Below are 11,956 nucleotides of genomic sequence, written 5' to 3'. Positions count from 1 at the left end.
TGGGTTCGAGCTCCGTGTCAGGCTCCTTGCTGACAGCTCACAGCCTGGAGCCTCCTTCGAGTTCTGTGCCTCCCTTGCTCTCTGCCCCTCCCCCCACTCATGCTCTCTCCGTGTCTCTCTCTCTCAAAAATAAACATCAAAATACATAGGAACTTTCCTGCTAAATAAAGTCATTTACTATTTTGAAATGTTATATGATCCTCCTTCCAATGACTGGGGAAAATCCAGCATAGAGTAGTTTTCTATATTTGAGCTTTTACATCCATGACTTAATTCTAGACCTTCTAATAAAAATAATCTGTTTTTAGGCACTTTGTACTGGAAATACGTTGGTGTGTTAATTTCACAGCTCTGAGAAGAAACAACTACGCTAATCCTAAGTATGTTGAATAGCAAGGCTACCCAAATTCACTCAAACTAATTCAGGAAAATGTGCTTTGCTCTCCAATCCATTAGATGCATTTTTCCCTTTCAGATATTTCAGAAATCATTTTGGAAACAAACACAAACATAAACATATTTTCATTCACAGAAAATGCCACTTATGGCTTTAATATTGAAATACAACTCATAGTTCCCAAAAATAGTATAAAGTGCAAAAGCTCCATTTCAAAAGGCCTTAAAACGCTCCCAAACAATGGACATTAACTGCTCCCACAGCCACTGGGCACACCACCCTAAGACGGCACAACCTATCTAAAGTATAAAACAAGGAATAGGTCTAAAAATACTATATATGCTCTGCTTACATACTGTGATTATAAAATAGTCTTAAACCTGGTTTAACATACACGGAAAGAAACAATTTAAACAATCAGTCCTTTAGAGGCTTTTTTTTTTTTGCCTGTAGGAGTATGTAAAATCCATTAAGCACCCCAACCTGGCCTGAGCATTCTCTCTGGCCAGCTGGAATGGGAGCACCCCGGCCAAGAGCTGGCAATGAAAGGTTCCAAGCTCATCTGGGGGAAAGGAGCTATGAGAGGGGCTCCGGTTGGGCAAGCTTCAGCCCTCACCTGTCCCTCAGAGATGGTCTCATGCCAGCCCCATGGGATAAAGAGCCAAGGAAGACTCTACCCCACTCTCAGAGCCCCCAACATGGCCCTGGCTCACGTAAGCATGAGGAACTGGTGACTAGTTTTTACACACCTGAGAAAGCCAATAAACAGAACAAGTTACGGTATTTTTAGAAAGTCTGTGCTTGATGACCATTGAGCTTAGGTCCCCCAACAGAACATCTCTGATCCATAATGAACGTAGCAGGCACTAATCAGAGGGACAGGCAGATTTCCCCCACAAGTAGCCTGTTACCGAACAGATTCAGGTATCTCTTCTCCCACACACCTTAAATATATTCACTGACATGCTAATAGTATAATCCTAATCATCAAAAGGAGAAAAGCTTTCTTAAAAGTCTGCATTCAACCAAACACTAAAAAAATAAGAATCGCTGACTTAAGTGATTCCTTGATAACTAGGATACTAATGTTTAATATCCTAGATCCAGTTCCATCAGGCAAATTCTATCTAAGCAGAACAAGTATCTGACTGCCACGGTGAGTAACAGCCATGACCTAATTCCTGAATGTCAACTTTCCACTTCCCTGCGTTATCAGGGGGGAAAAAAACAAAGATTCTTGATTGCACATCAATAAGCTATTCACTTTTTTAAAATCTGAAAACCTCACAACCTGCAGAGCCATCTATCAAATAGCTATTTTCTGTAGTTCGTCAACCCAAGTGCAGAGGCCTAACAAAAAGTAGACTTCGGTTCATATTTCTCAGGACCTATTCGTGTCCGGCTCAATGTAAAAAGACTCAGCCGTAAGTCAGAATCCAGTGATGAGCTCTCAAGTGCAGAGCTAACTCAAGTGTATTCCAAAAGCTGCTCTTCGCGGAAAATACACAACTGACATTTATATTCCATTCGAGCTACCAGATGAACTGTGCATGCTAAAAGACCTCTATTTACAACTCTATTTGGAGAAGAAAAAAAGATGAGGAAATACACCAAAATGCCAAAATATTAATAGTGATTGTCCTTGGACAATAGAAATGCAGACTACTTTTTTCTCTTCAACTTTCCTGCAGCTTTCTAATTCTCTACGAGAGCCTGGAGTGCTATAAAAGCATCGTAAATATAAACATGAATGATGCCATAAACCTAACTTCAAATAAAATCTTTAAACTCCTACTTTCTTGATTTACCATCTTCACACTAACAAGCCATAGCGATTTTTGTTCAAAAGGAGAAGTTATGTTTTTGTCCTCCTAAAATATACCCCATTCCATACCTGTTATCAGCCCTTAGCTCATCAAAACCAATCTCTAGAAGGGCCTTCTGGTTTGTTTTTTGTTTTGTTTTGCTTTTTGTTTTTGTTTTTTTTTTTTTTACAACAAAAGCATTCCTTCTGACATCTTAACTAAGCCATTCTTCTTGTAGAAGGTAGATGGCAACAGCCCTGTCAGGGCACTTATTTCCTCATTTCCAGCAGTCCCAGCTTATCTCTATTTCCAAAGGACACTAAGAAATTTCCAGAAGAGTAAGGTCAAAGAGTTGGGAGTTAGGTCCCTGGGGAACACCGCCTTCTACCCCTTTACCTGATCGAGAGACCCACACCCTCCTTAACTGCTGGAACAATGCTCTCATCACTGAGGAGCCCTTGAGATGGAAATTAAACCTCCCATAGAGCACAAACACTTCCCACGGTCCCTTCTCCTCATGTATGCTTCCACAAAGACAGCTGGACTTAAAGTAAATCAAAGCTTCCCCCTACTTCGGAGCATTTTTATACTCCAGAATGAATGACACCAGAATCCAAACCTGGGAAGTCCATCTGAAGTGAGGACAGTCTAATTCCTTTTGAAAAAATTCTAGACTTTAAACCCAAAAGACTGAACAGCAGTTTTAAAACTCTAGGTGGTTCCAGGGCGCCTGGGTGGCTCAGTTGGTTAAGCATCTGACTCCAGTTCAGGTCATGATCTCACAGTTTGTGGGTTCAAGCCCCACGTTGGGCTCTGTGCTGACAGCTCAGATTTTCCTTCGGATTCTGTGTCTCCCTCTTTCTCTGCCCCTCCCCCATTTGTGCTCTGTCTCTTTCTCTCAAAAATAAACATTAAAAATTTTAAAAACAAAACAAAACTCTAGGTAGTTCATGAACCACCTAGGTCTCAGAAGTGCACTAGAAGCCCCACAAATACTTAAATACCATTTTTAAAGTATATTTTTAAGCTATAATAAACAGGGTACACTCATTCAATCCCAAATTTTTTACCATGGAAACCACCAATTTAACTTGCATTTTTTGCTGCATGATATTAAGGGAAATGTAGAAGTTTACCCTTAAATTTAAACTACTAGAATGCACCATCTATCACACATTTGGGTTCCTTGATGATTTCTTATTGCAGATAGGGTTCTGCTGAAAATAACTTGAAAACCACAGAAGCAGAATAAAGTCCTTCATTTTTAAACTCTCAGTTCAGTTCCTTATTGGACTTTTCACCTTCGATCCTGTGCAAATTCTAAGTGGAGCCAAAGTTCCTAGATCTGCCACGCGCTGGTCCTGCCCAATTCTTATTAGATCCTTAGCGACAGGACTCCCATCCACACAAGGACATGTCTGTCCTGCCCTCTTTCATGATGGAATGTTGCAAAGCAGGAGATGTCAGTTAAAGTGAGTATCCCTGAGGTCATGCATTCCCCCTCACACCTTGATGACCGTTTTAGAGTCTTCATTCAGCCCAACGAAGAGATTAGTTTTGGCTAGTGTCCCTTCAGGTGAGGAAAAACTGAGAAGGCCAACAGCATTGCCTGCTGCACCCACGACCCAAAGAGCCACAGTTCTAGAGAAGAGCAGCTATCAAATCCTTGGAGAAACCACAGGAAGCACCTTGTACTGGGAGAATATGGAGTATGATTCCCGCAGAAAATCTTGCAGAAAGAAGAGGTGACATTTCGGGGGATAACTTCCAAGTGGAAGAGCATCCAGAAGGCTTCTAATCAGCACAAGTTTCCAGAACTTCATGTCTGCTCCAGACGTTGAACCAGGCAGGACTCCCACCGTGACTGTCATGAGGCCTGACCTTGCGGAGCTCGGCACTAAGGAGCCGGGGTCTGTGTGCAGACCTGCTCACACCACAACTATCCTGTGTGTGTGTGTGTGTGTGTGTGTGTGTGACCATTGGTTTGGGGAGGGGGCCAACAATGTCCACATCTAAAAATTGTGCTCATCTTCAAGAATGGCTTAAAGCAGAGTGTAGCTTTTGGCACAGAGGGTTTTTCTCGTCTGCTTCACCCTCCTCTGAAGTCAAATCCCCATCTCTCAGCAGAGGTAGTAGAGAAAAGATTCACAAGTGCATGTAAAACCTGGTTGCGGAGAGCTCTACATGGATGCCTCCTTAGCCATTAGCCCTGTGTGGATTTCATTGGCTTGGTCTTGTTTTAGGACAGTTTCCTCAAGTGAAAATCCCTGGGATCTTCCATCAGACCAAGGTCTGAGTCTGTCGCAGGGCCTGTCGGTCAGCAGGAGAGTTGACACGGAGAGCACATGGGAATGGTCGAGTCTGGACCCATCTCCCACTGGGAAATGGGCTCCCCGAGGGACTGCTCTGCCATTGCCAGAAAGGATACAGCCCAACAAACTACTGCATCTGGAAGAGGCTGAGAACTTCCACCTGGTGCCCCTCAGCCCTCCACTTTCCATCTTTGGGAAAGGGGAAGACCTTCCTCCCCCTGCATGGTAGAGTCCTGGCGGGCCACAGACACGTTAGTTGAGCCCAAGGGAACAGAACTTTTAAAAGACAGGCCCTACCCCGGACTCTGCAAGCCCCCGGCGGTCTTTGCTGGCAAAGGGAGTCCGTGCATCAGGGAAAATAAGCAGAGAAGCCAAGCCACCACGGCCATGCCATCACGTGATCTTGACTGGTGATTTCTTGCTGGCACACAGGAGGGACACGTAAGGCACGCCGATGAAGGCCCACTTCTCGCTGGGCCAGAACTTGATGACGGGGCCCTGCTCAGGGATCTCGGAGGCTGCATCAAAGTAGGCAAAGCATACACAGCCCAGGTAGGCAGCGAGGCAGATGAGGATGTGCCTGCGAGAAGGACACAGGGAGTGAGCACCTGACACAGGCAAAGATGGCCACCTTCACGCTAGCCTGCCCCTCCTGCTGGGCCAGCCCACCACTCCTGGCTGTAATGACAGCCCAGTGCCTTTTTCAATTAGGAAGGGGTGAAGGTGACCAATAACCTCCAGAAGAGCAGGAGAGTGATAAATCTGGAGCAAACAGGGCCTGTTTCAGAAAGTTCTAATAGGAGCAAACATGCAAATGCCTTTGACACTCAACTGACACCCAAAGATTTAAAACCAGTGCTAGGAAGATGGAGGGAACTGAGCACGTCTGATTGGATCCCACCTTCTTACTCCAAGGTCACTTACACATAGTTAATGCTCTTTATTAGGAATCATTTTATACTGATTAAACTGCTTGTGTACAGTTTAGCAGGGAAACTTTTTTACTGTGTCTGTAAAAAGTTTTAACATGAATCTTTATCAAGCAAGGGACCATTTAAAAGCATGTAATCCTGGGGCGCCTGGGTGGCTCAGTCAGTTGAGCGTCCGACTTCGGCTCGGGTCATGATCTCACGGTTTGTGAGTTCGACCCCTGTGTCAGACTCAGTGCTGACAGCTCAGAGCCTGGAGTCTGCATCGGATTCTGGGTCTCCTCTCTCTGTCCCTCCCCCGCTTGTGCTCTGTCTCTGTCTCTTAAAAATAAAAATGTAAAAAAAAAAAAAAAAATTAAAAGCATGTAATCCTTCCTGCTCTTAGACTGAAATCTAATTCTAGATGAATGAAAGCTTTTAAATCTATTTTTTAAATATAATCAAAGAAAGTGTTTTTATAAACTTCGGTGGCTGAGGCCTTTCTGATAATGACACAAAGCCCAGAAACCCTACAGGAAAAGACTGACAGGTGTTGGAACATGACTGTTTAAAATCAACATGGCTCCAAAATATCATTATATACTCAAAGACAAATGGAAAGGGGGGGGGGGGGGATTTGTACTCACATGACCAAAGAGTTAAAATCCCTATATTCCAAAGAACTCTCAAAAAGTAATCATTTCACAGGATGCCCTTTAAAACCATCAGTGTGGGAGTGGGCAGTGGATGAAGACAGCAAGGCCGAGATTGGCCTCAGGCGGATAATTACTGATGCTGGATGTTGCCCCCAGGAGGGCTCAATGTAGTACCCTCCATACTCCTGAAAATGATGCAAATTTGCATGACACACACACCTAGTTATGGGACAGTAATGACTGCCTCCTACTCTGTGCCAGGCACTAGGTGCTAGATAAAAATTTTTAAAAATAGAAATACTCTGCAGAGAAGACCAACAAAAAGGCTCCTTTCAAGAGAAGAAATACAAAGAGTAAGCTTATGTTGGAAAAGATCTTCAATAAGAAGGCCATTTTTCTTACAAAGACATGAAAATAAAAATATTTTTAATCAGGTTAAGATTCAAGAGTTAATAATATCTAGTATATAGGACAGTATGGGTAAAAGGCATTATCTTACAGACTTTTAAAAAGTGTTCATTAATATCTCCCTGGATCTAGATAATCTCCCTGAATTTGGACATATATCTAGATACATAGATATCTAGATAGATATCTAGATATATCGATGTAAATATATCTAGTATCCTCTTAAAAAAAAAAGAAAAAAAATCATTTGCATCATGTATAGAATTGTTCTTTAAAAGCAGAATTAGGGGCGCCTGGGTGGCGCAGTCGGTTAAGCGTCCGACTTCAGCCAGGTCACGATCTCGCGGTCCGGGAGTTCGAGCCCCGCGTCAGGCTCTGGGCTAATGGCTCAGAGCCTGGAGCCTGTTTCCGATTCTGTGTCTCCCTCTCTCTCTGCCCCTCCCCCGTTCATGCTCTGTCTCTCTCTGTCCCAAAAATAAATAAACGTTGAAAAAAATAATAATAATAAAACAAAAGCAGAATTAGAGGGGAGCCTGAGTGGCTCAGTCAAGTGTCTGACTCTATTACGGCTCAAGTCATGATCTCGCAGTTCGTGGGTTCTAGCCCTACGTTGGGCTCTGTGCTGACAATGCAGAGCCTGCTTGGGACTCTCTCTCCCTCTCTATCTGCCCTCCCTGAGCCTCCCCACCCCCACCTCAAAATAAATACATAAACTTATAACATTTTTTTAAATAAGTAAAGGTAGAATTAGAGAAACAGACAAAAATCTGGAAGAAAGGGCACTTGGCTGGCTCAGTCCGTAGCACGTGTGACCCTTGATTCTCGGGGTCGTGAGTTTAGAGTCCCATTGTGCAGAAATTACTTAAATAAACAAATCTGAAAATCCAGAAGAATAAACCTCAGGTTGAGAACAATGGTTATCACTCGTTGGCAGACAGAATTATGAGAGCCTCTCTCTATACTTCGGTTTAAATTTGTTCTTAAAGGGGCGCCTGGGTGGCGCAGTCGGTTAAGCGTCCGACTTCAGCCAGGTCGCGATCTCACGGTCCGTGAGTTCGAGCCCCACATCAGGCTCTGGGCTGATGGCTCGGAGCCTGGAGCCTGTTTCCGATTCTGTGTCTCCCTCTCTCTCTGCCCCTCCCCCGTTCATGCTGTCTCTCTCTGTCCCAAAAATAAATAAAAAACGTTGAAAAAAAAAATAAAATAAATTTGTTCTTAAAACGTCCCAACTGGTACAAAAAGATGTTTTTCACCTTTGAAAAACAAGGCAGGAAGTACACAACACTTAGAAACAAATTAAGTTTGAGCCAAAGTTATTACAGTCTAATTTTTTAAATTTTGCTTAAACTGTTAAAATTGGATTAATAAAAATGTACTACATCTTGAATGAGGTCATCTTTACATACGTGTACACATTTATCAAAACTCATCAAATCATACACTTAAAATCTACATTTTAGGGGCACCTGGGTGGCTCAGTCAGTTAAGCATCCGACTTCAGCTCAGGTCATGATCTCAAAGTTTGTGAGTTCGAGCCCCACATCAGGCTCTGTGCTGACAGCTTGCAGCCTGGACCATGCTTCAGTATCTGTGCCTCCCTCTCTCTCTGCCCCTCCCCTGCTCTCACTCTGTCTCTCTGTCTCTGTCTCTCTTTCTCTGCCCCACCCCTCTTGAGCTCTGTTTCTGTCTCTGTCTCTCTCTGCCCTTCCCCCCTCCCTTGATCTCTTTCAAAAATAAACATTTAAAAAATCTGCATTTTATTATCTCCATTATAACTCAACAAACTCATACTAGTGAATCTATACACTGTAAGTCGAGGTTGAACCTAAAAAATATCAGGCAAAGGACCCTCAGACTAGAATCTCCAGTTTGTGCGGTTTTACTTTGTCTTCTGCGAACAGTCCTGGGAGTCCCCAAGCCTTCCACTGAGAGCAGATTGTGTCTCCTGCTAGATATATTACAAATTCTCATGTTCAAAGGAATTCATACGAGTTCTCCCAAACCAGAGTCCTAGGCATCGCCTGACAGAAGTCAAGCTTGTTCTGAATCTTGGATCTGATAGAGTTTTTCCAACTCCTCACCACTAGAATTCTCCCTGGGTGCTCTCAATTGACAAGGGCCGTCCTAAAGCAGATGTCTCTTGGTCCTTGTTATCTCTTGCAATCAGAAGTCGTGGCGGGTGGAGGGAAACGGGACTCTGGGTTTGTCGCTAAAGCAGTTCCCGGGAAGAAACGGCTCTGACTTCCTCCCTCAGCTTCCTGAGTGGGAACTGTTGAGTGTTGCTCAGTAAACCACGTGCTGCTTTTTATTTTCAAACTTCACCGTGTAACCTGAGCATTCCAATGCATAGATGCTCCAACTCCCTATGACTGAACGCCCAGGTGAAGCATTAGTTCGCTTTCCCCTTCTGGGCATCCGTCTCTGTCTGGAAAGGGAGTGGCTGAGACTGTCCCTAGATGACCTGTGATGCTGTCACCTGGGCATCCCAGGCCCCACATCCTATCTGTCCCAAGCCTTACCCCCCACCCCCACCCCCCTCCCTAGAGATCTAGCTACAGCTCAGGTTACAGATTCGGTTTTCAAGCTCCTTTATGCTTTAGTAATGGAGCTAAAGGTAAGAGACCGCAGACTTGAAACACGCACAATTAGGTCTTTTAGTTCTGGCGAAGCCTGCTCCCTGGAGCCCCTTCCGCCTTTGAGCACACTTTCCTGACGGTCTCTGTGAGGAGAAAGGCGCTCAGCCTGTGCTGTCCCCTCACACACCTGCGCACCCTGCAGGGAGAATGATGCCTGACAACAAGCACAGATCCCCGTGGGGTCGGGGTCGCTGGGGCTTACCACACGCAGTGCAGGTAGGGGAAGTGGAAGGACGACAACAGCTCACAGAAGGCTCGGTCACTGATCCAGCAGAAGAGCGCGAGGGTCCACCAGAGGCCGGAGAAGAGGCCCAGCTTAAATACACGCACGTTGTCGCACCTGCACAGGGATCCAGAAAGCAGGTCGCCATCAGACTTGGCTGCCACCCAGCTCGCTGGCCACTTTCCTCGGGCTCCTCACATCCCCCTGGGCCCTTGGCACTGGAGGTCCAGCCCAACGTACTGTCACCCCACAAGCTTGTGGATGTCGACCCCATGCATACACAGATGGCCCCCAGGGTGTCTCATCCAGGCCTCTCCCTGACTCACTCACATACCTGACCGCCTTGACGCGTCTACCCACGTGTGCTATGGACCTAAACTGAACATGTCCATAATGCACTCCTGATCTCCCCCTGCCCGCTCCAAAGAATCTTCCATGCTTTCGGAAGCTCAGGCCAAGAGTCTTGGAGTCCTTGTTCTCTTTCCACACACCCCACGGCAGCTCTGCCTTCAATATACCCCCAAAAGCCGGCCTCTCCTACCACCCCCGCCTGAGTCCAGGCCACCGTCCTCTCCTGCCTGAGTTACGGCAACTGTGTCCTCCCACCCTCATTCCCACGGTCCATTCTCCACGCTCCGTTCAAAGCCTCCCATGTCTTCCTTTCCGACCAGAGGGAAAGCCCACAAGGCCCCACACGTCCCGGCTTCTCCTCTGCCCTCCACCTGCTCTCCTACATACTCTGCCCCTCGCTGCCTCTGCTTATCCACCATGCCATCCGGGGATCCTTGTGCTCGTCAGATATCCCGGGCGTGTTCCCCAGACCTCAGCATCGGCTGCTGCCGCCACCTGGAATGTTCTTTCGCACAAAACCACATGGCTCACTGTCTCCCAAGTCTCTGCTCAAATGTCACTCAGTAAACCCTTTCCTGATCACTGTCTTTAACCATTGGACCACCTGTCTCCACCCCCTAAGTGATTCCTCCCAATTCCCCATTACCCCCTCCTCTCCTGTCATGTCCTCTGTAGGGATTATAAGCCTTCTAGCATCCTTCATGTCGTAGCTATTTGTTGATAGCTGGTCTTCCCCTGGTACAACACTGGGCACACAGAGGGCTCCCACTCTTTGCTGAATGAAGGAAAGAACTCTGACCTACGCTAGGACAAAATGCTTTTCGGAAACAAATACTAACAGCCCAAAGAAATTTCAACTGCTATTTTCCTTTGTTGTTCCCGAATCACTCATAAGGGGGTGACTTCTGTTCCTAGGGAGGAATGTCCAGAGGCAGCTGGTGGCTGAGGGTCCTTCTAAACCCTCCCTCAGAGTCTCCTTCCCCCTCCCTCCCCCACGGGCCACTCCTCAGTCAATCAAGCTCTCTTTCCTGGTCCCAGGGTCCAATGTGACATCTGTACCCGAAAAGGGGGTCATGTTTATTTGTTCATATTTATTGAACAAGTAAAGTGTCCGAAGCCTCACTTGCTGGTACCTTTCCCAGCTGCCTGGCAGAGGCATCAGTAAAAGCCTCGGTGAAAACAGGATGGGCAGTACGTTCAGAAAGTCCTGCTCAGAAAAAAACAAACTGAAATACCCTTTTGTAGAGCTAAATGCATTCCTTGAAAATTTTTCAAAACATGTTTTGGGACAACAGAGGCCGCTGATCGGAGCGACTCAATTCCGACTTAGCTTTGTTGAACGGCGCACTCAGACCTGCTGCTCCCTCACAGAGGCTCTGCTCCTCCTCTGTCTCAGCTCCTCTTTCTCTGCCTCCTCAGGTCTCGGCTTCAAGGGCACCTTCTCGGATAGACTTTCCCTGACCGCCCCTCCTCCATTACATTGTCCGCATCGGGGGCACCCGCCAGTTTCCTTCCTGACACTCGTCACTAGCTGACGTTGTTTTTATTGGTGTAATTATTCGTCAAATGTCTAGTATCCAACCAGACTGCAAGATCAGTGAGAGAGGAGCCACACCTGCCCCGAGTGTATGCAGTGCCCAGCCCAGGATAGGCATGATATAAACGCTTGCTGGATGAATAGATAAAACAAGGTAGTAAAGGAAAATGTTAATGAGATCCTAGCGGTCTTAGGAACACATTGGTTATTTTTCTGGATTAAAAAAAAAAAGTAACCATGTTGACTGTGTACCAAATTCTCTGAAGCCATGCCAGGCACTACGAAAGGCAAAATGAACAGGACCCTTGCCTTGCCATTTTAAAGTGAAAATGGACAAAAACAAATGTCAACAAATATGGCCAATCTGGTACAAGAGGACCCATGTACACTCAATTAAACCTAGAAACTTTGGGGGCAGCTGGGTGGCTCAGTCGGTTCAGCGTCCGACACTTGGTTTCGGCTCAGGTCATAATCTCAAGGGTTCATGAGTTCGAGCCCCACATAGGGCTCCACGCTGCTGGTGTGGAGCCTGCTTGGGATTCTCTCTCTCTCTCTGCCCCTCCCTCATACGTGTGTTCTCTCTCAAAATAAATAAACTTAAGCCAAAAGTTGTAGGTTTTTGTTTTTTTAAGGAGCACACCGGAACACATCACAATATGCTGGAAAGGCAGTGCCTACGTGAACATTTGACGAATAATTACACCAATAAAAACAACGTCAGCT

The 11,956-nt window shown here is 45.8% G+C and overlaps 1 protein-coding gene across 1 annotated transcript in view; it reads right to left on the bottom strand.

Moving 5' to 3' along the window:
* Nucleotides 1-519: 519 nt before the first annotated feature.
* Nucleotides 520-11,956, bottom strand: part of ACER2 (alkaline ceramidase 2) — a 37,362-nt gene continuing 25,925 nt past the window's right edge. The window contains exons 5-6 of the mRNA XM_043567198.1: nucleotides 9,325-9,462; nucleotides 520-5,094 (exon numbers count right to left, since the gene is read on the bottom strand). Of these exons, the coding sequence (XP_043423133.1) occupies nucleotides 4,908-5,094; nucleotides 9,325-9,462 (325 nt within the window). The 3' untranslated portion in view covers nucleotides 520-4,907. The remainder of the gene's footprint in view (nucleotides 5,095-9,324; nucleotides 9,463-11,956) is intronic.

This window comes from Prionailurus bengalensis, chromosome D4 (assembly GCF_016509475.1).
Source record: "Prionailurus bengalensis isolate Pbe53 chromosome D4, Fcat_Pben_1.1_paternal_pri, whole genome shotgun sequence".
Classification (NCBI taxonomy): Eukaryota; Metazoa; Chordata; class Mammalia; order Carnivora; family Felidae; genus Prionailurus; species Prionailurus bengalensis.
Note: the sequence above shows the minus strand (reverse complement) of the source record. Positions and strands in the feature narration are given on the sequence as shown.